The 26,197-nt window shown below is 44.6% G+C and overlaps 1 protein-coding gene and 1 pseudogene across 2 annotated transcripts; both read right to left on the bottom strand.

Annotated features, from left to right (window-relative positions):
• Positions 1–369: 369 nt before the first annotated feature.
• On the bottom strand, positions 370–5,654 carry LOC311134845 (galanin receptor 2a-like; annotated as a pseudogene). Its single transcript has 4 exons — positions 5,643–5,654; positions 3,726–3,819; positions 759–974; positions 370–595 (listed from the first exon to the last, which is right to left on the bottom strand). The product of its transcript is annotated as a galanin receptor 2a-like (transcript).
• Positions 5,655–7,009: 1,355 nt separating this feature from the next.
• On the bottom strand, positions 7,010–8,776 carry LOC311134844 (parathyroid hormone-related protein-like; the record flags this gene model as incomplete). Its single annotated transcript, XM_084168623.1, has 2 exons — positions 7,010–7,478; positions 8,670–8,776. 2 exons carry the CDS (start codon positions 8,774–8,776, stop codon positions 7,010–7,012), a joined length of 576 nt encoding a protein of 191 aa, XP_084024749.1.
• Between the last annotated feature and the right edge of the window lie 17,421 nt (positions 8,777–26,197).

Here is a 26,197-nt window from a genome sequence, read left to right as displayed (position 1 = left end):
ACGAGTCTGTTCAGAGAACATTCCACTCCTTGGTCTATCCTGGGTACGAGTCTGTTTAGAGAACATTCCAGTCCTTGGTCTATCCTGGGTACGAGTCTGTTTAGAGAACATTCCACTCCTTGGTCTATCCTGGGTACGAGTCTGTTCAGAGAACATTCCACTCCTTGGTCTATCCTGGGTACGAGTCTGTTTAGCTAACATTCCACTCCTTGTACTCAGTGTCATATGCCAAAGAGTTTAGCGTGACAGGAGTGGCAAGGAGTGGAATGATATATAAAGCTAAAAACAGACTGGTAACCAGACTAGAGATTAGCCTTAGCCCCATGCCAAAGCAAAGCCAGCTCCCCCTGGTGGCCGGTGTGTGCGGTTCTACATGGTCTCTGTGGAGACGCAGACGACCTGCGGCTGCGCTCTGTTCCTGTTGCAGTTAAACAGCCAGGCACCGCTGCGGTGGCGGTTCCTCGTAGACAGCAGCACGTGCAGCACAGGGTTAACACAGGGGGTGGAGGGACTGAGGCACGGTGCAGATGAAGTAGAACATCTCCCAGGAGTGGCCGTGGCGGTAGAGACATACACGCACAGCTCAATAATGTACCTAGTGAAGAAGAGTCAGCAGAAGAGGTATTCACTATTTAGGGGCCTATGGACCCTGGTCAAAAGTAGTGCACTATATAGTGAATAGGGTGCCATTTAAGAAAAGGATGCTAAAACAATTTCCTAATGGAAAAATGAAGTCATCATCGTCATCATCGTCATACCCGGGCAGCCAGCAGACAGAGAAGGTCCCGGCTGCCAGGAAGAACCATGAGGGAGACTCGCCGTGTGTTGCGGGCGCTAGCTACAGACATGACAGGGCTCTTGTGGAGGAAGCAGGCCAGGCGGGTGTAGTTGAAGGTTCTCACCAGCACGGGGACAAAGTAGTTAGTAGAGCATGTACTGGCTCAGGACCTCCTGCTGGATTTTAATGTTTGTGTCTTCTCACATTAATTGGACACCGTTTTGTTTTAGCAAATGAAATAACAGTACAATGCTTTTTTTTCTTTCAGATCTGGTTACTTCCAGTGACATTCTTTGAATTAAACATAAGGCCTCTTGTTACACATTGTATGCATCTGAAATGGCACTCTATTCCCTATATAGTGGAGCAGGTAAAAGGTTGGGCACTATATAGCAAATAGGGTACAGTTTCAAACCAAGCCATTGTTACCTGGTAGTGGTTCTCTTGCATGGTGGACAGACAGATCAGCCAGGCCAGGCCCCAGGCTATCCTGAGAGGCAGACAGATAGTAAAATCAGCCAGGTCAGGCCCCAGGCTATCCTGAGAGGCAGACAGATAGTAAAATCAGCCAGGCCAGACCCCAGGCTATCCTGAGAGGCAGACAGATAGTAAAATCAGCCAGGCCAGGCCCCAGGCTATCCTGAGAGGCAGACAGATAGTAAAATCAGCCAGGCCAGGCCCCAGGCTATCCTGAGAGGCAGACTGGTAGTAAAATCAGCCAGGCCAGGCCCCAGGCTATCCTGAGAGGCAGACTGGTAGTAAAATCAGCCAGGCCAGGCCCCAGGCTATCCTGAGAGGCAGACTGGTAGTAAAATCAGCCAGGCCAGGCCCCAGGCTATCCTGAGAGGCAGACTGGTAGTAAAATCAGCCAGGCCAGGCCCCAGGCTATCCTGAGAGGCAGACTGGTAACACCAGGACCACCAGGGCCATGGTGGGAGGGTAGTAGGGGTTGATGATGTTCACGGCCCGAGTCATAGACACGGCACACAGGCTTCAGGTGCCCGCCGACAGGAAGAACTGGTCAACCTTGCAGGTGGTGTCCCCCAGCGGCCACGAGTATAAGAAGAAGAACTGTTCATTCATTGTCACAGGGGAATGGAAGTCCTCAGCTTTTATGTTTTTGAAATCCAGCAACCCTCCAGTATAGTAACTAGCTCACATCCCCATCTCAACCCTCCAGTATAGTAACTAGCTCACATCCCCATCTCAACCCTCCAGTATAGTAACTAGCTCACATCCCCATCTCAACCCTCCAGTATAGTAACTAGCTCACATCCCCGTCTCAACCCTCCAGTATAGTAACTAGCTCACATCCCTCCAGTATAGTAACTAGCTCACATCCCCATCTCAACCCTCCAGTATAGTAACTAGCTCACATCCCCGTCTCAACCCTCCAGTATAGTAACTAGCTCACATCCCCCCAGTATAGTAACTAGCTCACATCCCCATCTCAACCCTCCAGTATAGTAACTAGCTCACATCCCCATCTCAACCCTCCAGTATAGTAACTAGCTCACATCCCCATCTCAACCCTCCAGTATAGTAACTGGCTCACATCCCCATCTCAACCCTCCAGTATAGTAACTGGCTCACATCCCCATCTCAACCCTCCAGTATAGTAACTGGCTCACATCCCCATCTCAACCCTCCAGTATAGTAACTGGCTCACATCCCCATCTCAACCCTCCAGTATAGTAACTGGCTCACATCCCCGTCTCAACCCTCCAGTATAGTAACTGGCTCACATCCCCATCTCAACCCTCCAGTATAGTAACTGGCTCACATCCCCATCTCAACCCTCCAGTATAGTAACTGGCTCACATCCCCATCTCAACCCTCCAGTATAGTAACTGGCTCACATCCCCATCTCAACCCTCCAGTATAGTAACTGGCTCACATCCCCATCTCAACCCTCCAGTATAGTAACTGGCTCACATCCCCATCTCAACCCTCCAGTATAGTAACTAGCTCACATCCCCGTCTCAACCCTCCAGTATAGTAACTAGCTCACATCCCCATCTCAACCCTCCAGTATAGTAATAATAATAATATAATATGCCATTTAGCAGACGCTTTTATCCAAAGCGACTTACAGTCATGCGTGCATACATTTTTTTTGTGTATGGGTGGTCCCGGGGATCGAACCCACTACCTTGGCGTTACAAGCGCCGTGCTCTACCAGCTGAGCTACAGAGGACCACTAACTGGCTCACATCCCCATCTCAACCCTCCAGTATAGTAACTGGCTCACATCCCCGTCTCAACCCTCCAGTATAGTAACTGGCTCACATCCCCATCTCAACAGTTTTCTAAGTGTGTTTTTTTTTTCTTCCTGGATTCAACTCTCAGGTTGCTGGCCCACCAGAATTTTCCAGTCAGACCTGGGATTCGAACCGGCAACCTACCCGATTGCAGAGTGTAGGGTAAAGGGGATGAGCAGCAAGGTGAGGAAGTCTGCCAGAGCCATGCTCTCTGACCTCTAACAGCCAGAAGCATACCACCTTGCATCCCACTGCTAGCTTGCCTCTGAAGGTAAGCAGGGTTGGTCCTGGATGGGAGACCAGATGCTGCTGGAAGTGGTGATGGAGGGCCAGTAGGAGGCACTCTTTCCTCTCGTCTAAAAAAATATATATCCCAGGGCAGTGATTGGGGCATTGCCCTGTGTAGGGTGCTGTCTTTCGGATGGGAGGTTAAATGGGTATCCTGACTCTCTGTGGTCACTAAAGATCCCGTGGCACTTATCGTAAGAGTAGGGGTGTTAATCCCGGTGTCCTGACTAAATTCCCAATCTGGCCCTCGTACCATCATGGCCACCTAATCATCCACTGCTTCCAATTGGCTCATTCATCCCCTCTCCCCTTTAACTATTCCCCAGGTCGTTGCTGTAAATGAGAATGTCTTCTCAGTCAACTAACCTGGTAAAATAAGGGATAAATCAATAACCTACCTGAGTGCAGTGTGAAGGGGATGCGCAGCAGGCTGAGGAAGTCTGCCATGCTGAGCAGCAGGATATCCAGCCGGTTCTTCCTCAGGGTGTTGTACTAGAGAGAGAGAACACCAGCAGGTTGGCACAGAAACCGATGCCCAGGATCACCCCGCAGGTACAGGAAAAGATCAGGGAGAACGTGTTGGGGACAGCCTGTTGTGAGATACAGGCAAGGCTTAGTTAATGTTTGGTGTAATTCCATTTCACCCTGCAAAAGCAAGGCTTCATTTTTGGTGAAGACAAAATAGACTTTATATACTTGGAATACAATTAGCTTGATTTAGGAGTTATAACCACAAATAACTGGGGGAAAAAACAGGCTAAATCTTATCATTATTATTATAGTAAAACTACATTGACATGCTCTGTTTCTGAAATAATAGTTTGGATGAGCCTGTTCTGCTCTTGTGGTGTACTCACCATTGTCACACTCTGGCTCTGGGGACTCTATATGTTGAGCCAGGGTGTGTAGTTTCTATGTGTTTTGTTCTATGTTTTCAGTCTAGTTCTTGTATTTCTATGTTGGCCAGAGTGGTTCCCAATCAGAGGCAACAAGTGTCAGCTGTTGCTGGTTGTCTCTGATTGGGAGCCATATTTAAACAGTCTGTTTTCCCTTAGTGTTTGTGGGATCTTGTTCCTTTCGGGTTGTACCAGTTGGTTTTGTGTTTGTACCGTGGACGTCACGTATCGTTTGTTGTTTTGTTTATTGTATGTGCACTTAATTAAATAAGATGTACAAATCTCACGCTGCGCCTTGGTCTACTCACTTCGACGAACGTGACAACCATACTCTTGGTTTATTGAGTGAAGTTCATTTGTACCAAGATAAATTGCCGTGTTCCCTCGACATGGGTGAATTCGCAGCCATCCCTTGAATTTAATTTAGAAGGTCCCCATAATGATGAAAACTGTTTAAGAAAACGGTCTTGCGTGTGAGATCCTTGACTCTCTGTATTAAAAGGTTCGAACTTTGATTGCGGACTATGGAGCAAAGAAAGGCAAACATCACTCACTCAGGTCAAATTGATTCTGATTGACTGAGTTTAAAGATACAGACTCACACAGACGCACACTCCAGTGTTTTGAATTGCACAGAGGTTTATGACTGTATGAATGTATATATTCTGAGTTGTATTGTTGCATCTTGTATTTTTTCAGAGAACATTTTTGACATTGGCAGTTTCTATGGCAATTACTGTAGGCTATTATAATGGTTGCATGGAAGTGATAAAGTGAGAGGTCTTATTACAAGAACGAAAACACCTATCACAGGCCTTCTCTGACCTTTCATAGAACAAGGATCCTTCTTGTTCTGTTATGTGTTCTGTTGTGTGTTCTCCCCTCCCTCCTCTCCCCCTCTTTCCCTCCCTCCTCTCCTCTCCTCTCCCTCCCTCCCTCCCTCCCTCCCTCCCTCCTCTCCCCCTCTTTCCCTCCCTCCTCTCCCTCCCTCCCTCCCTCCCTCCCTCTCCCCCTCTTTCCCTCCTCTCCCTCCCTCCCACCTCTCCCTCTCCCCCTCTTTCCCTCCTCTCCCTCTCTCCCTCCTCTCCCGCTCCCCCTCTTTCCCTCCTCTCCCTCTCCCCCTCTTTCCCTCCTCTCCCTCATCTCTCCCTCCCTCCCCCTTTGCCTCCTCCCTCCTCGCTCCCTCTCTCCCTCCTCTGTCTCTCTCAGTGAGTGAGTTATTAATGCCTCTGTCCATTGTTACATTGATTTATTCAGGGCTGTGGAGCTCCAGTCTTCTGATGGGGTCTTTATCAGGACATTCTACTATGTTTATGACTGTCTAGCTAATGGCCTCAGCCAAGGTTCTTAGGACAGGATGTAGCTAGTCTACTAACTCTGCTGCCTGGTGTATTTACTCTCTCCCCTCTCCTCCATTACCAGCAGGTCCATGATTGTGTCCCAAATGGCACCCTATTCCCTATATAGTGCACTACTTTTGACCAGGGCCCAGCACTATAAAAGAAATAGGGTGCCATCTGGGATGCAGCCCATATATACAGTCCATTCAGTTAGAGAGAGGCTGTTAAAACACACCACATGGTTCTCTAATGTGACATAAACAACCCTTGCTCTCACTGAACAGTCAACAACTACATTGATTAATTTCTCTTTGATAACTCCACCATCAATGAGAGACTTGATATCGGAAAATAGTGGGACAGAGTATTTGATTGTACTACATCACATAAAGAGAGAACACAATGTATTCACAAAGCTTTTAATCTTTGGTTTGATTATTGTTTTAAATGATTGTGCTCTCAGTGCAAATGCTAAACATGAAATGAATCTTAACAAGTCTGTAACCATACCAACAGTTTAAACTGGCTTATTTTGATAAAAAATAGACTTTAAAACTAGAGAGAATTTGATGGACGATCCAATAACTTACTGGTCAATGAGATGATTGGGTATATTATAAACCAAGAAGAAATAAAAAAGAAAGTGTTTATCAACAGAAAGGAACATTTTCTTTCTTAATCAAAATCAACCACAAAAGAGAACACTTAGAATAATGTAACTTAACAAAACATATGGATATAATCATTATATCTAAAGTGCATTTTATGTTATTATAAAATATTGAAAGTCAGCAGCACGGTAATACATTCACAAAATAAATACACAGTTCAAATGAAATAAATTATGGTAGAAACATTTGTTATGGATTTTATAATACTAACTACAGACAAGAAATTATATATTCACAATATCAACTATCTAAAAAGCTACCGAGCACTAAAAAAAAGAATGATCCTCCCTCATTTTGTGAATTTAAATATGTACAGACAATAAATATTTTATGCGTGACGTTTACCGTGTAGGCTATGTTCTACTTTACATATGGACATCTGATTGGACTTGATTTGAAGGGAATTAGGGAGATACAGTAAATTGCCCCTGAAGGGCACCTGTCTTACATTGTTATCTGACTAGGGATGAGTTAAGATTCATTTAACACTGCTGATGATCCGCATATTATTTACCTAATAAATATGGATACAGAAGTAATTTGTGTTATTATAAAAGTAGCAACATATTACTGTATATCAAGGCACAAGGAAAAAGCAGCAGATTAAAACAACAAAAGCAAAGATCTATGGCCAAGGTATGGAGAGACCAGTTGTTTCAACCGTTTGTGAGTCTTTGAGACATTAGTCTGAGTCTCAGTCATTGATGCTGGAATCTTTGTCAGTCAGAGTCCTTAGTGCAGCGCCACCCAAAGGCTACATCATGAAGTACGTTTGTCACCCAGTGTCTTGTGTCCTCTGTGACTCCTCTCTTTGTGTCGTAAGACTTGTGACTACAGAGCGAGCCCTCCGCCTCCTCTTCTCACTCTCCTTCCGTCTCCCTCTCTCTCCCTTCACCTTCTTTTTCCTCTTGGTGACCACCTTCAGCGGTTGGTGTTTGTAGGCCAGAGATTTGTTGGTCTCCTGGGGGAGGTTGCCCCCCTCCCCTCCCAGCCGGAAGCTCAGGGGGAGGTTCTTGGTCCCTCCAGAGGGTTTTGGGGAGGATAGAGAGCTCCCGCTGAAGGTGCTGTGGCCCCCATTGGCGTTGCCCCCATTGGCGTTGCTCCTGCTCTGGGGAGGCGGGGCTCGCTCGCTGTCGGACGTGTGGACTTGATCTAGTAGTTGCTGGATCCACTGGCGTCTCTTGAACTCATGCAGGGAACGGCCCTTGTCGTGCATCAGCTGGGCGTGGCTCACTGACCTCCTCCTGAATGGAGAGGGGAGAAGGAGATTGTTTAAACTGGACTCACTCTCTTTGTAAGAGTAGATGGCAAAGGAAAATAATCTCAGGTTGGGGACAGCTCCATTTCAATTAAGTCAAATTAAATGGAATTGGTCTCTTTGCAACACCCCTTCAGGAGCACCATAGAGAGCTGACAAATTGAGTCTCAGTAGGAGACACTGAATCTTCGCATAGATTGTATTTACAACCCTACCTATCAACCTATCACTTTCTCTTACAGCTGTCTTGTGTACAGTGGTACCTACCTACAGTACAGTACAGTGCCTCTGAACGACCTACTTGTGAGGTGTTGACTGTTGAATGACAGCCAAGGTCATGTTCCAGTAGACCTTTAATAGGTGGGTAGCATAAACAAGACAGTGGAAGCTGGAAGCTGTTCTATGTGAACACTATAATGTGAGAAAGGACCATAACATGCTATGACGCATATATTTAACACCAAAAACATGTCACCCGCACCACCAAAATGTCAATCCAAACTTTAACGCAGGGAGTTAGGATTCATGTAGGCGTGAATTCATGATAACTTTTGTTTTCACATGAGACAACTCAAATACTGTACATGCAGGTCTAAAATATAGACGATTGACCAATTATTTAATAAATTCCAGAAACATATTATATTCCATCAAATATATTCCATAAACATATTATATTCCATCAAATATATTCCATAAACATATTATATTCCATCAAATATATTCCATAAAGTATATAATATAATGTATTGAATAAAAATACAAATTTAGTATGTCGGCCAGTATGAAAATGTATGCACTCACTAACTGTAAGTTGCTCTGGATAAGAGCGTCTGCTAAATGACTAAAATATAAAATGTAAATGTATGTCATTTGATGTTCTTCTGTCATCTTTTTCTACACTCAGACCACTGAACATACAGTAGATCTATTCTTGTCCGCATATCTACACCTCTTTTCTCAAATCAACAAACAACGGATGGAATAAAGCAGTCATGTGATACATCAAACTTAAAAGTGATTCCAGTGATTGGTTTAAAAGTTGTCATTGATTAATTTACTGCCATTACCTTTTCTTGTACCATTTAATATTCAAAAAGGAGGTAATATGATAATGAATAGACAGTGAAATGGAAAGAATCTACAGTTTGTAAACTATTGAAAAACAGAGACTTACATTCTGTTAGTGAGAGCATGGATGGGTCTCCCATAGAGAGGGACAGGGGAGCACAGCAGGAACACCGCTAGACTCCACTGCTGGAACATGCCCCTGGAACACAGCATTCTGGAACTCTGGAACACGCAACAGACAACACGTTCCATCCCTTCATTGTATCGCTATTCACCAGGAACTAAAGTATGTACAGTATCAACTGTGTACTTAGCATGGTTTATTAAGGTGTTGTAAAATACGTAATACCAATGATTTATTTGAAATGGCCCCATGCAAACATAAATAGAAAACAACAATAACACCATTGAAATGGAAGCCTTAATGCCCATTTCATTTGTTGAGTATGATATGTGTTGAGGGACGTACTGTAGGTGGTACAGAAAACCCCACTTACCTTACTGCTACTTATCTGGTGGTTTTTACTTGGCAGCATAGATACAGTTGCTGAACAACTCAACAACTTTCTGAGCCACCTTTGATTCCTGAGCCCGACATCAATTCTGTCTACTAAACAAGACCACCTGGTAATACTGAAAAACCTAAACTAATACTGAAATAGCTAGACTAATACTGAAATACCTAGACTAATACTGAAATACCTAGACTAATACTGAAATACCTAGACTAATACTGAAATACCTAGACTAATACTGAAATACCTAGACTAATACTGAAATACCTAGACTAATACTGAATTACCTAGACTAATACTGAAATACCTAGACTAATACTGAAATACCTAGACTAATACTGAATTACCTAGACTAATACTGAAATACCTAGACTAATACTGAAATACCTAGACTAATACTGAATTACCTAGACTAATACTGAAATACCTAGACTAATACTGAAATACCTAGACTAATACTGAAATACCTAGAATAATACTGAAATAACTAGACTAATACCGAAATACCTAGACTAATACTGAAATACCTAGACTAATACTGAAATACCTAGACTAATACTGAAATACCTAGACTAATACTGAAATACCTAGAATAATACTGAAATAACTAGACTAATACCGAAATACCTAGAATAATACTGAAATACCTAGACTAATACTGAATTACCTAGACTAATACTGAAATACCTAGACTAATACTGAAATACCTAGACTAATACTGAAATACCTAGAATAATACTGAAATAACTAGACTAATACCGAAATAGCTAGACTAATACTGAACTATCTAGTAAATAATCTGTCTAAGCACAGAGATAGGCTTTTCTGGTACTTCCAAATACACATCAAATACACCAAATGAAAAATACTCACACGGAGTAGATTTCCAAAACAAGTTATCCACAAAAAGGTTTTCTTCAGTCTGCAAATTCCCCTAAATAGATATCTTTGCAAACTTTCCAAGATCCCAAAAATAGATTTCTTTGCAAACTTTCTAAGATCCAAAATAGAGATATCTTTGCAAATTTATTCTGCCCAATTCTATATGGTTCAGAGTAAGACCTTCAGCGAGAGGGTAATGTTGGGGAAACCCCCTTGAGACAGGTCCAGCCAGCTGCCTCCAAATACCTCCTGTATATTTAGGTAATTATTGATCTCAAATTCCAATGAAAAAAGGAGAAAGAAAATGAGGTAAAAGTGAGGCACATCAGACTGCAGCACATCAGCTTCTGTTATGCAGATAGCTCGTGTAACAGTCTGGTGTAGTGCTCTCCTGGAGCATCATGTCTGTATGGCTGGAGCAGGAGCAGGGGAGGTGAGAGAGTGGGAAGCATGCTGCTGCCTTGCCTGACCACTCCAAGCGAGGCTATGTGTGTGTGTGTGTGTGTGTGTGTGTGTGTGTGTGTGTTTGCATGTGTAAGGAAGTGAGAGTACAGCTCCTCAGTTAGTGGGTGAAGCTGCAAACGCTGCCCCTCCCCCTGCCCCTCCCCCTGCCCATGTCAGTCCAGTCCTGATGACACACACATTGCTTGGGCGCCACCTTCTTGTAAGTGCTGGTCTGTGTGTGTGTCTGTGTGTGTGTGTCTGTGTGTGTACACAGACACACACACAGCCCAGCACTTACAAGAAGGTGGCGCCCAAGCAACACTGTAACAAAGAATAGGAGATAGTACATGAGAAGAGAATGTTGTAATTGTGTTATATGACAGCCTTATGACATTTTAAAAAGGTGGACTTCAAAGCCCTGTCATCTCTGTCCCTTAACATCTAAACAGGTACAGTATGTAAACAGTGTGAAATATTATGGATTCTGATGACACCTTTGCATTAGTTTATAGTGACATATCATCTCGAGGACAAGTGTCCGGCCCACCAACAGAAGTCCCCATGCAGGAGCCCACCTTGGCCTCCAAGGTAAACAGGTCTCAGGGCCTCACCACCGTCCCCTGGGAACGTGACCGAAACCTCAGGGAAGCCCAACCCACACTACAGGCCTTACAGTAACCTTGACCACCTCAGTCAACCAGGCTGCCACGTAATGGTCACAGTGGCCAGAGAAGTATCTAGAATTTATTCAATAGAGTAAAGTTAGACCACAGGGTTGGAGTCAATTCCATTTCAATTCACTGAATTTCAGTTTGCTTTCTGAAATGACTGAATTGAAATGGAAGTGACCCCAACCCTGGTCAGTCATACACCCAGTAGATGGCCATGAGAGATTCTCAGAGAGATTGAAGATTTGGGTACATGTAAAAATGCAGGACGGTATGCAATGTTCTCTGTCAGAAATGTTGTGAACTCCAATTTGAATATGTTTTTATGGAGCCTTTAGGGGAGAACATTTCAAGTCTCCTACAAAAACAGCATTAATCAGAAGCTTTATAAGGCTCAGTGACCGCTGCATCGAAATATTGCAACAGTGTAATAATCAATCAGTTGTATTACTGCATGAACATGAGTATATGATTATATTATCTAAATGTATAGATCTAAATACACAGACCTTAGTTAAAAATACAGTACCAGTCAAAGGTTTGGACACACCTACTCATTCCAGGGTGTTTCTTTATTTGTACTATTTTCTACATTGTAGAATAATAGTGAAAACATCAAGTGGAAACATGTAGTAACCAAAAAAGTGTTAACAAATCAAAATATATTTTATATTTGAGATTCTTCAAAGTAGCCACCCTTTGCCTTGATGACAGCTTTGCACACTCTTGGCATTCTCTCAACCAGCTTCATGAGGTAGTCACCTGGAATGCATTTCAATTAACAGGTGTGCCTTCTTAAAAGTTAATTTGTGGAATTTATTTTCTTCTTAATGCGTTTGAGCCAATCAGTTGTGTTGTGACAAGGTAGGGGTGGTAGACAGAAGCCTATTTGGTAAAATACCAAGTCCATATTATGGCAAGAACAGCTCAAAGAAGCAAAGAGAAACGACAGTCCATCATTACTTTAAGACATGAAGGTCAATCCGGAAAATTTCAAGAAATGTGAAAGTTTCTTCAAGTGCACTCGCAAAAACCATCAAGCACTATGATGAAACTGGCTCTCATGAGGACCGCCACAGGAAAGGAAGACCCAGAGTTACAGTACCAGTTAAAAGTTTGGACACACCTACTCATTCAATGGTTTTTCTTTATTTGTACTATTTTCTACATTGTAGAATAATAGTGAAGACATCAAAACTATGAAGTAACACATATGGAATCATGTAGTAACCAAAAAGTGTTAAACAAATCAAAGTATATTTTAGATTTTAGATTCTTCAAAGTAGCCACCCTGATGACATCTTTGCACACTCTTGGCATTCTCTCAACCAGCTTCATGAATGCTGGTTGAATGCTGGAATGCTTTTCCAACAGTCTTGAAGGAGTTCTCACATATGCTGAGCACTTGTTTGCTGCTTTTCCTTCACTCGCAGTCCAACTCATCCCAAACCATCTCAATTGGGTTGAGGTCGGTTGATTGTGGAGGCCAGGTCATCTGATGCAGCACTCTATCACTCTCCTTGGTCAAATAGCCCTTACACAGACTGGAGGTGTGTTTTGGGTCATTGTCCTGTTGAAAAACAAATAATAGTCCCACAAAGCGCAAACCAAATGGGATGGTGTATCGCTGCAGAATGCTGTGGTAGCCATGCTGGTTGAGTGTGCCTTGAATTGTAAATAAATCACTGACAGTGTCACCAGCAAAGCACCCCCACACCATCACACCTCCTCCTCCATGCTTCACGGTGGGAACCACACATGCGGAGATCATCTGTTCATCTACTGAGCGTCTCACAAAGACACGGCAGTTGGAACTAAAAATCTCAAATTTGGACTCATCAGACCAAAGGACAGATTTCCACCGGTCTAATGTCCATTGCTTGTGTTTCTTGGCCCAAGCAAGTCTCTACTTATTATTGGTGTCCTTTAGTAGTGGTTTCTTTGCAGCAATTCGACCATGAAGGCCTGATTCACACAGTCTCCTCTGAACAGTTGTTGTTGACATGTGTCTGTTACTTGAACTCTGTGTGTGATGAAGGTGGTGTTGAAGGAGTCAGGCGCAGGAGGGTAAATCACAGAATAACAGGCTTTAAACCGCAAAAATACAGGGTTATGCAGAAATGTGTAAAACACACTCCAGGGCACAAAACAGGTGCACTGGAAAATACAATGCACATGGGAAAATACTTCCGTCGAACGAAATACACGCGCTCCACCGAGCTTCACTAACCTTCACAAATAAACAATCACCCACAAGGACAAGGGGGCAGAGGGAATACTTATACACTGACTAATTAGGGGATTAGAACCAGGTGTGTGTGATAACGAGACAAGACGAACGCCGAAGCCTGCCCGAACAAGGAGGGGAGGCAGCCTCGGCCGAAGTCGTGACATTAACAACCCCCCCCGGGTCGAGAGCCAGACCCGATCCCCTGGTACAAAGACCGGGGCCTCACTGCGGTGACGGTCAGCGTTGGCCTTCTGACGACGCACAGTGCGCTGGAGGTGAACTTGAGCAGCGTCCCACGTCTCCTCCGCGCGCCGAAACCAGTCATCCACCGCAGGAGCCTCAGTCTGGCTCTGGTGCCATGGTGCCAGAACCGGTTGGTAACCTAAAACACATTGGAATGGTGTTAGGTTAGTAGAGGAGTGGCGGAGAGAGTTCTGGGCATATTCTGCCCATGGCAGGAACACCAACCACTCCCCCGGCCAGTCCTGCCAGTAGGACCGCAGGAACCTACCCACATCCTGATTTACTCGTTCCACCTGCCCATTTGACTCGGGGTGGAACCCAGAGGTCAGGCTGACGAGACCCCCAGACGTTCCATGAACACCTTCCAAACCTTGGAGGTGAACTGGGGACCTCGGTCGGACACAATATCCTCTGGCACCCCGTAGTGCCGGAAGACGTGAGTAAACAGGGCCTCCGCAGTCTGCAAGGCCATGGGGAGACCGGGAAGAGGAAGGAGGCGGCAGGACTTGGAGAAGCGGTCCACAACGACCAGGATGGTGGTGTTACCTTGGGAGAGGGGAAGATCAGTCATAAAATCAATACTAAGATGAGACCATGGTCGTTGTGGAACTGGTAATGGTTGTAGCTTACCCGTTGGGAGGTGCCTTACTCTGGGCGCACACCGAGCAGGAGGAGACGTACACACTCACGTCCTTAGCCAAGGTAGGCCACCAGTACTTTCCGCTCAAGCAGCGCACTGTACGGCCGATACCTGGGTGACCAGAGGAAGGTGACGTGTGTTCCCAGAAGATCAGACGATCACGGATAAGAGCAGGCACGTACCGCAGCCCAGCTGGACACTGCGGTGGAGATGGATCTGTGCGTAATGCCTGCTCTATATCCACGTCCATCGCCCATACTACCGGCGCCACAATGCAGGAGGCCGGGAGTATGGGGGTGTTGTCTCTGGGCCTCTCCTCTGTGTCATACAGCAGGGACAGTGCGTCTGCCTTCACGTTCTTCGTACCTGGAATGTATGACAGTGTAAAATCTAACCGGGTGAAGAATAGGGCCCACCTGGCCTGGCGAGGATTCAGCCTCCTCACTGCCCGGATGTACTCCAGGTTACGGTGGTCCGTCCAGACGAGAAAAGGGTGTTTCGCCCCTTCGAGCCAATGCCTCCACACGGTCAAGGCTCGGACAACAGCCAACAGCTCCCGATCACCAACGTCGTAGTTCTGCTCCGCCGGGCTGAGCTTCTTAGAGAAGAAGGCACAGGGGCGGCGCTTGGGTGGCGTACCCGAGCGTTGAGACAGGACAGCTCCTATCCCAACCTCGGATGCATCCACCTCCACTACGAACGGTAGTGATGAATCGGGGTGGGCCAGTACTGGGGCTGAGGTGAACAGACCCTTCAGTTTGCTGAAGGTCAGGTCAGCCTCAGCAGACCAGCGGAGCCAGGACGGCCCACCCTTCAACAGGGAGGTAATGGGAGCTGCGACCTTGCCTAAGCCCCGGATAAACCTCCGATAGTAGTTGGCAAAGCCAAGGAAGCGCTGCACCTCCTTAACCGTGGTTGGAGTCGGCCAATTACGCAAGGCTGAAATGCGATCTCCCTCCGTCACAGGTGGAAATGTGGTGTGCTGGAAAAACATAAACTTCTCTGCCTTAGCATAAAGGTTATTTTCCAACAGTCGGGCCTGCACCTTGCGAACCAGGGACACATGCTCGGCGCGCGTAGCGGAATACACCAGGATGTCATCGATGTAGACCACGACACTGCGACCAAGGTATTCATAATGCCCCGTGGTTGTGCTGAATACTGTCTTCCACTCATCTCCCTCTCGGATACGCACCAGGTTGTATGCACTCCTGAGATCTAATTTGGTGAAGAAGTGCGCCCCATGCATTGATTCAATCACCGAAGGAAGGAGGGGTAGAGGATAACTCAATCTTATCGTCTCCCTGTTCAGTGGTCGATAATCATTGCACGGGCGCAGACCTCCGTCCTTCTTCTTCACAAAGAAGAAGTGAAGTGGAGGGATGTATATACCCCTGGCGCAGGGACTCGGTGACATAGGTTTCCATAGCCACCGTTTCAGCCTGTGACAGGGGTTATATATGACTCCTGGGAGGTACAGCGTCTTCAGATGGACCAGTCGCTCACCCGCCTCTCTACCCTCGGGAGGGTGATCGAAGACTGCCCGTAAGAGGCGAGCGAACTCCCTGTAGTCCTCCAACGCGGCTCCTCCTTTGTTCCACACCGCGTTGGCCCACTCCAGGGCTTTCCCACAGAGGCAGGAAACGAGGACGGACACCTTCTCCCGCTCCGATGGTTCCGGCCTGATGCTGGCGAAGTAAAGCTCCAATTGGAGGAGGAATCTCTGGCACAGCGCCGTCGTCCCATCAAACGCCCGTGGTCGGGATATCTGGATCCCTCCGGGTGCTGGGGTGTAGGTGGCTGGATCCGGTTGGCCAGCTGGTCTCGACAGATCGGGTTCTCTCCTTCCCAAGCTGGCCAGCATCGTGGAATGCTCCTGGACCCGTGCCACGACTCCAGGCATGCGCTCTTCTCCTGCTGACTCCATGAAAGTAGGTGGGTGATACTGTGATGAAGGTGGTGTTGAAGGAGTCAGGCGCAGGAGGGTAAATCACAGAATAACAGGCTTTAATCCGCAAAAATAAAGGGTTACGCAGAAATGCGTCAAACACACACCAGGGCACAAAACAGGTGCACTAGAAAATACAAAATGCACACGGGAAAATACTCCTGTCGAACTAAATACACGAGCTCCACCGAGCTTCACTAACCTTCACAAATAAACAATCACCCACAAGGACAAGGGGGCAGAGGGAACACTTATACACTGACTAATTAGGGGATTAGAACCAGGTGTGTGTGATAACGAGACAAGACAATTGTGATGATGATTGGGGCGGCAGTGGTTAGTACTCCGGTGATGACGAACGCCGAAGCCTGCCCGAACAAGGATGGGAGGCAGCCTCGGCCGAAGTTGTGACACTGTGAGGCATTTATTTGGGCTGCAATCTGAGGTGCAGTTAACTCTAATGAACTCATCCTCTGCAGCAGAGGTAACTCTGGTTCTTCCTTTCCTGTGACGGTCCTCATGAGAGCCAGTTTCATCATAGCGCTTGATGGTTTTTGCGACTGCACTTGAAGAAACTTTCAAAGTTCTTGAAATGTTCCGTATTGACTGACCTTCATGTCTTAAAGTAATGATGGACTGTCGTTTCTCTTTTCTTATTTGAGCTGTTCTTGCCATAATATGGACTTGGTCTTTTACCAAATAGGCTTCTGTATACCACCCCTACCTTGTCACAACACAACTGATTGGCTCAAACGCATTAAGAAAGAAAGAAATTCCACAAATCAACTTTTAAGAAGGCACACCTGTTAATTGAAATGCATTCCATGTGACTACCTCATGAAGCTAGTTGAGAGAATGCCAAGAGTGTGCAAAGCTGTCATCAAGGCAAAGGGTGCCTACTTTGAAGAATCTCAAATATACCATATAATTGATTTGTATGACACTTGTTTGGTTACTACATTAAAAAAAAAAAGATTTATGCACGCATGACTGTAAGTCGCTTTGGATAAAAGCGTCTGCTAAATGGCATATTATTATTATTATTATTATTATTATTATTTCATCGTTTTGATGTCTTCACTATTATTTTACAATGTAGAAAATAGTACAAATAAAGAAAAACCCTGGAATGAGTAGGTGTGTCCAAACTTTTGACTGGTACAGTAGTTAGTATATTTTACCGGATACAAATAGAATGATCATGTGATGATTTAGATGAATAGTATACATTCAAGCTCAGCAAGTCCCAAATACACTACATGACCAAAAGTATGTGGACACCTGCTCGTCGAACATCTCATTCCAAAATCATGGGCATTAATATGGAGTTGGTCCCCCCTTTGATGCTATAACAGCCTCCACTCTTCTGGGAAGGCTTTCCACTAGATGTTGGAACATTACTGAGGGGACTTGCTTCCATTCAGCCACAAGAGCATTAGTGAGGTCGGACACTGATGTTGGGCGATTAGGCCTGGCTCGCAGTCGGTGTTCCAATTTATCCCAAAGGCAGTGTTGCCAACTCCTCAGTAAGGAAAGTATCTATTGGCTGTCCTAAAAGTCACTAGAAGTCGCTAAATGACGTCATCACCTAATTTGCATAATTGTCCATGTGCATGTAATTGTGATGGACGCTGTAGAAGAGAGGAATAACGTTGTGGGAGAGACAAAAAAGTGAGTAAAAACACCCTACATTTACATCCCGCCCTGAATGTAAGCCAGGGCGGGATCAGCCAGCGGTGGCTTCCCACATGCGCGATTCATTTGCAGTCTGGACGCAGAGGGGTGAACATCTCCTGCTCTGACCGCAGCTGGGAGGGACTGCTATGCGAGGACTGGGCCGCCTGTGAGTGCTTTGGGACGGGGGTGGGGCCCACGGCAGCACCCGCTGCTCGTGGAGAAGAGTAAAAACGATACGTGCTTTCACGTCAGAGTCTCCAAAAGTCTCCAATAACACCAGAAGAAGTCGCTAGATTTGTCGCTAGTCGCTTTTTTGAAAATGTGTTGCTAGAGGGGTCTGAAAACTCGCTAAATATAGCAACAAAGTCGCTAAGTTGGCAACACTGCCCAAAGGTTTTCGATGGGGTTGAGGTCAGGGCTCTGTGCAGATCAGTCAAGTTCTTCCACCGATCTCGACAAACTATTTCTGTATGGACCTCACTTTGTGCAAGGGGGCATTGTCATGCTGAAACAGGAAAGGGCCTTCCGCAAACTGTTGCCACAAAGCTGGAAGCACAGAATCATCTGTCATTGTATGCTGTAACGTTAAGATTTCCCTTCACTGGAACTAAGGGGCCTAGCCCGAACCATGACAAACTGCCCCAGACCATTATTCCTCCTCCACCAAACTTTAAAGTTGTCACTATGCATTTGGGCAGGTAGCGTTCTCCTGGCATCCGCCAAACCCAGATTTGTCCATTGGACTGCCAGATTGGGAAGCGTGAATCATCACTCCAGAGAATGGGTTTCCACTGCTCCAGAGTCCAATGACGGTGAGCTTTACACCACTCCAGCCGACGCTTGGCATTGCCCATGGTGATATTAGGCTTGTATGCGGCTGCTCGGCCATGGAAACCCATTTAATTAAGCTTCTGACTAACAGTTATTGTGCTGACATTGCTTCCAGAGGCAGTTTTGAACTCGGTAGTGAGTGTTGCAACCGAGGATAGACAATTTTTAAGCGCTAAGGACTTCAGCTCCCGTGGCTGAGCCGTTGTTGCTCCTAGACATTTCCACTTCACAATAACAGCACAGTTAACCGGGGCAGCTCTAGCAGGGCAGACATTTGACGAACTGACTTGTTGGAAAGGTGGCATCCTATGACGGTGCCACGTTGAAAGTCACTGAGCTTCTCAGTAAGGCCATTCTACTGCCAATGTTTGTCTGTGGAGATTGCAGCAACGGGTGTACAGTGGGGGAAAAAAGTATTTGATCCCCTGCTGATTTTGTACGTTTGCCCACTGACAAAGAAATGATCAGTCTATAATTTTAATGGTAGGTTTATTTGAACAGTGAGAGACAGAATAACAACAACAAAATCCAGAAAGACGCATGTCAACAATGTTATGAATTGATTTGCATTTTAATGAGGGAAATAAGTATTTGACCCCCTCTCAATCAGAAAGATTTCTGGCTCCCAGGTGTCTTTTATACAGGTAACGAGCTGAGATTAGGAGCACACTCTTAAAGGGAGTGCTCCTAATCTCAGTTTGTTACCTGTATAAAAGAAACCTGTCCACAGAAGCAATCAATCAATCAGATTCCAAACTCTCTAGCATGGCAAGACCAAAGAGCTCTCCAAGGATGTCAGGGACAAGATTGTAGACCTACAGAAAGCTGGAATGGGCTACAAGACCATCGCCAAGCAGCTTGGTGAGAAGGTAACAACAGTTGGTGCGATTATTCGCAAATAGAAGAAACACAAAAGAACTGTCAATCTCCCTCGGCTTGGGGCTCCATGCAAGATCTCACCTTGTGGAGTTGCAATGATTATGAGAACGGTGAGGAATCAGCCCAGAACTACACGGGAGAATCTTGTCAATGATCTCAAGGCAGCTGAGACCATAGTCACCAAGAAAACAATTGGTAACACACTATGACTTGAAGGACTGAAATCCTGCAGCGCCCGCAAGGTCCCCCTGCTCAAGAAAGCACATATACAGGCCCATCTGAAGTTTGCCAATGAACATCTGAATGATTCAGAGGAGAACTGGGTGAAAGTGTTGTTGTCAGATGTGACCAAAATCAAGCTCTTTGGCATCAACTCAACTCGCCGTGTTTGGAGGAGGAGGAATGCTGCCTATGACCCCAAGAACACCATCCCCACCGTCAAACATGGAGGTGGAAACATTATGCTTTGGGGGTGTTTTTCTGCTAAGGGGACAGGACAACTTCACCGCATCAAAGGAACGATGGACAGGGCCATGTACCGTCAAATCTTGGGTGAGAACCTCCTTCCCTCAGCCAGGGCATTGAAAATGGGTCGTGGATGGGTATTCCAGCATGACAATGACCCAAAACACACGGCCAAGGCAACAAAGGAGTGGCTCAAGAAGAAGCACATTAAGGTCCTGGAGTGGCCTAGCCAGTCTCCAGACCTTAATCCCATAGAAAATCTGTGGAGGGAGCTGAAGGTTCGAGTTGCCAAACGTCAGCCTCAAAACCTTAATGACTTGGAGAAAATCTGCAAAGAGGCCAACTACAAGAAACGTCTGACCTCTGTGATTGCCAACAAGGGTTTTGCCACCAAGTACTAAGTCATGTTTTGCAGAGGGGTCAAATACTTCTTTCCCTCATTAAAATGCAAATCAATTCATAACATTTTTGACATGCGTTTTTCTGGATTTTTTTGTTGTTACTCTGTCTCTCACTGTTCAAATAAACCTACCATTAAAATTATAGACTGATCATGTCTTTGTCAGTGGGCAAACATACAAAATCAGCAGGGGATCAAATACTTCTTTCCGTCACTGTAGCTGAAGTAGCCGAATCCACTAATTTGAAGGGATGTCCACATAATATTTTACATGAAGTGCATTCGGAAAGTATTCAGACCCCTTCACTTTTTCCACATTTTGTTACGTTACATCCTTATTCTAAAATTGATTAAATTGTTTTTCTTCCTCATCAATCTACACACAATACCCCATAATGACAAAGCAAAAACAGGTTTTTAGACATTTTTCCAATTTATTAAAAATAAAAACCTGAAATATCACATTTACATAAGCATTCAGACCCTTTACTCAGTACTTTGTTGAAGCACCTTTGGCAGCGATTTCAGCCTCGAGTCTTCTTGGGTATGACACTACAAGCTTGGCACACCTGTATTTGGGGAGTTTCTCCCATTCTTCTCTGCAGATCCTCTCAAGTTCTGTCAGGTTAGATCGGGAGTGTCACTGAACAGCTATTTACAGGTCTCTCCAGAGATGTTCGATAGGTTTCAAGTCCGGGCTCTGGCTGGGCCACTCAAGGACATTCAGAGACTTGTCCCGAAACCACTTGTGCGTTGTCTTGGCTGTGTGCTTAAGGTCGTTGTCTTGTTGGAATGTGAACCTTCGCCCCAGTCTGAGGTCTTGAGCACTCTGTAGCAGGTTTTCATCAAGGATCTCTCTGTACTTTGCTCCGTTCATCTTTCCCTCAATCCTGACTAGTCTCCTTGTCCCTGCCGCTGAAAAACATCCCCACAGCATGATGCTGCCATTACCATGCTTCACCGTAGGGATGGTATTGGCCAGGTGATGAACGGTGCCTGTTTTCCTCCAGACGTGACGCTTGGCATTCAGGCCAAAGAGTTCAATCTTGGTTTCATCAGACCAGAGAATCTTGTTTCTCATGGTTTGAGAGTCCTTTATGTGCCTTTTGGCAAACTCCAAGCGGGATGTCATGTGCCTTTTACTGAGGAGTGGCTTCCGTCTGGCCACTCTACCATAAAGGCCTGATTGGTGGAGTGCTGCAGAGATGGTTGTCCTTCTGGAAGTTTCTCCCATCTCCACAGAGGAACTCTGAGTGACCATTGGGTTCTTGGTCAACTCCCTGACCAAGGCCCTTCTCCCCCAATTGCTCAGTTTGGCCAGCTCTAGGAAGAGTCTTGGTGGTTCCAAACTTATTCCATTTAAGAATGATGGAGGCCACTGTGTTCTTGGGGACCTTCAATGCTGCAGACATTTTTTGGTACACTTCCCCAGATCAGTGCCTCGACACAATCCTGTCTCGGAGCTCTACGGACAATTCCTTCGACCTCATGGCATGGTTTTACTCTGACATACACTGTCAACTGTGGGACCTTATGTATGTGTGTGCCTTTCCAAATCATGTCCAATTAATTGAATTTACCACAGGTAGACTCCAATCAAGTTGTAGAAACATCTCAAGGTTGATCAATGGAAACAGGATGCACCTGACCTCAAATTCGAGTCTCATAGCAAAGGGTCTGAATACTTTTATAAATAAGGTATTTCTGTTTTTTATTTGTTATACATTTGCACACATTTCTAAAAACCTGTTTTCGCTTTGTCAGTATGTGGTATTGTGTGTAGATTGATGAGGAAAACATTTAATCAATTTTAGAAGTCTGTAATGTTACAAAATGTGGAAAAAGTGAAACGGTCTGAATACTTTTCGAATGCACTGTATAGTGTATATTACTAGTCACACATATAAAACACAGCATCAAATATGTCAACGTGCAACCTGATAGTATGCAAAATCTGGATTTAATAACATGCATCTCTCTTCATCAATAAAGCTCAGAAACCCGATTTTTCTAAGTGCTGTAGCTTAGCAGACCTTAGTAAAAGGAACACAGGAGGGTATATACCCGGTGGGGTGGTGGAGTGCTTAATACATTTTACAAGCAACCAATTCAGCAAGGGGTCCTACTATAAAGTGCCTTAAATTGGGAAGTAGGTCCCCCCTCCCATCATCCACAAAATCAGCTTCCTATAGTTTCCAACTGGTCTGCCTCCCCAACCCTAACTAATAACACTTTCACATTTGGTAGGAAAAAATACCTAATTTGATTCCATTCTGTAAAGTCAGACTTTTACCTGCAAAAATAAAATAAAAAAATCCTCCCATTTCCTGGCAGGCTCAGACCAGCATGCAGAATCCGAGCCAGGAAAGCTGCTTTTGATTCATGCTAAATTGCTCTCTCAACACAGAACAACATTAGCTAGCTGTCCGTTTTTCATCCTACCTACAGTTGTTGAACGTCACACACTAAAGGCCTACAGACTGGAACAGACACACACACCTCTCACTCCGTTCAAAATAATTATATTCATTTGACTTCTGTGCTCTTCCAAAACAGCTCATACACCATGTTGAAGCCAAAGTAACACCCTCATTTTATTCATCACTAATCCAGACTCCCTCATCTTTTATTTTAGGACCTGTTCTAATCTGGAATATATTTCTATACTTGTATACTTCCCCAGTCCTATATTTGGAACGCCCTTCGTGTCATCCTACTGTAAATCCAGGCTTTGCTCATTACAACCGTTCTATATTCCACATTTTCTTGTTGAGCTACCAGACATGGGCAGCACTCTCTTCTTCTTCTCCTTCTTCTTCTTCTTCTTCTTCTTCTTCTTCTTCTTCTTCTTCTTCTTCTTCTTCTTCTTCTTCTTCTTCTTCTTCTTCTTCTAATCATGGTATGTGAAATCAAATCATATACCTGTACAGTCGGCTTGCATGTAAAACATGACTGTCAGTCTGTCTATAAAAAAGCAAAAGATTACCATTCACCGTATTTAAACCATGTTTAATCTAACCACTGTGTACATAGCCTATACTGTGAAAAACAACATAAAGGGGTTATGATGTGTTTGATTAAGGTTTCTTTATGGTTTAGCCAGTGCTTGGATAGCTTGGCCATTTCTAAGCATATTAACTCTAGGTTTGTTAGTTTAGAAAACCTTAAGGTGATAAATGGGCTTTAGCAGAGGAGTTTTACTTTCTCTCTCAGTGGTCTCTCAGAAGTAAATTACAGGCAACTGCACTTAGTTTATTTGAGGTATGCTGCTGTACTGTACAACGTCTCAATATAGGCAGTAAGAATATATTTTTGCTGCTGTTGTTCTACAAATCATTCACACCCATCAATCTTAGCTTTCAACCAGCAAAATCCTTTTATTTTTTATATATATATAAAATAATTGCCTGTACTGTATTCCCCCTGGCCTCTCCTAGCAGCCTGTTCTCTATTCCAACCCTTTCAACGACGTTGTCACCATTTCTCCACATGTTTATCCAGATATATTGGCATTGTGATACTTAATCTATATTATAAACTGTGTAGTTCGTGCCCTGAATGCTGATTGGCTGACAGCCGTGTTATATCAGACCGTATATCACGGGTATGACAAAACATTTATTGTGGTACTTAATCTATAGTGTACGTTCTAAAGTATGGATTAAATCTGAAGTGGATAGCAAAATGTGAATACAAATCTTACTTTGACATGTTTCAACTTTCCCTGGCAGCATTTCAAGGGAAACAGCCAAGTCATTGAACACCCAGATTAAAAATAAAATAAAAAAAGAATACAATTGTTTAGTAACTTTTCATTTTCTCAGCAGAGAAAGGAAATACTCATCATTGTTAACTAGTACAGTGTATATGATGCATTGTGCTAAACCCTTTCCCGTGGTGTATTTGATAGAGCACTTTTTCAAATATTTGTCTTTGTTTAAACTAGATGGGGAGTTGTAGAATGAGGAAACCTTGGTACATTTCTGTTCTTTCTCTTCTTCTAACAAAACCACTTTAAAAACAATCTATTAAACAATGCATTTTACATACCGTAATAGGAAAAACTATTCTGTCCTTACGTTTGCTATTTAATAACAAGAGTTTATCTGAGTTTTAGGGAAGACCATTCAAAGATATTCAAAGATACTGTAGCACTTTGAAAATACTGCAGTCTTTCTCGATCACACACACACACACACACATACACGTACACACACAATCTGAATGAATTGCTTTTGGTACGATGGATATAACTTCCACAGAATGTCATTGATTTCAGAGTGTGTTTTACCTAAGACTCCAACAAGTTACAATACACAATGGGTTGGCTTGGCAGACCAGGATGTTTAAAAAAAAAAACAGGTCACTCTTCTAGTCTCACTCTGAAACTCAGAAAATCGTACATCCTGAACATTACCTAATGCCTGTTCAGGGTTACCATAACACGGGCTGCGTCCCAAATACCACCCTATTATATATTTAATGCACTACTTTTGACCAGGGCCCTCTGGTCAAAAGTAGTGCACTATATATGGAATAGGGTGGTGTTTGGGACGCAGCCCGTGCACTCCTCTGTAACTCATTCTACTGATCTGTGGTAGCTGGGCATGGGTTTTGCGGTTTCTCCATTTCTGTCTTTGCCATTTGATGTATAAATGATCACTTGTATGTAAGTCAATACTCGAAGGCCAATTCCTCATTTCTAACTTGTAGCTGAATTTATTTTACGTTGTCATAAATGTCAGACTATTGGAGACAGTGATCTGAGGAGGTTTTAGTGGGACAAAAGCATGTTGTTCAGAGTCAGAACCAGTCCATAACCCAGGCAGTCCAGTCAGGTACATTATATCATTATTTTCTATGCAGGAAATATCTGACATGGGACGTTTTGCCAGTAAAACGTTGGGTTATGAATGAGTAGGCTATAGTTAAGATAAAAGGATTCCTGCATAGAATACTCCTTCTCCTTTCTCCTGTGATTCCTACAAGTAGCCTAAAATGTTTTGTTATTAACTCTATTTAGCTGGTATTAAATATTATCAATGTTATAAGATTATAATATTTACATTTGCACCTCTATCGTCAAAAAACACCCATCCACCCCATGCATTTTTGCAAGGCCAACCACTTTGTTGAAAATAAAAATCACCAACAACATGGCTTGGATTGGAAAATGATGTCGGCCATTCAATGAGTCCAAGCTTATCATTAGACAAGCTCATTTTAAAAAGTAGCCTGTTTTGACTACCGCTTAATGTAGCCTCCACCCAGTCAGTGGCGGTTCACACTGTACTGAACAAGTGAACTGGGACATGGCAGGGAGAGGAAAGAAGCCGTGCAGTCAGTCAGTTAGTCAGGCCGTAGCTCAACTCAGCAGGCTATCAGGCTGTTGCCCACTGGAGGATGGACAGCACAGGAGCTGAACCCTCCCTGCTACTTTATGGGGAACAGTAAAACGACTGGTGTATATATATATATATCTTTTTTTTTTCTTTTTTTTTGGGGGGGGGGGGTAGGGGAGGGGTAGAAGGATTACTTTTATCCTATCCCAGGTATTCCTTAAAGAGGTGGGGTTTCAAGTGTCTCGGGAAAGGTGGTGAGTGACTCCGCTGTCCTGGCGTCGTGAGGGAGCTTGTTCCACCATTGGGGTGCCAGAGCAGCGAACAGTTTTGACTGGGCTGAGCAGGAACTGTGCTTCCGCAGAGGTAGGGGGGCCAGCAGGCCAGAGGTGGATGAACGCAATGCCCTCTTTTGGGTGTAGGGACTGATCAGAGCCTGAAGGTACGGAGGTGCCGTTCCCCTCACAACTCCG

The sequence above is a fragment of the Coregonus lavaretus genome (assembly GCF_964263955.1).
Source record: "Coregonus lavaretus genome assembly, chromosome: 9".
Taxonomy (NCBI): Eukaryota; Metazoa; Chordata; class Actinopteri; order Salmoniformes; family Salmonidae; genus Coregonus; species Coregonus lavaretus.
Note: the sequence above shows the minus strand (reverse complement) of the source record. Positions and strands in the feature narration are given on the sequence as shown.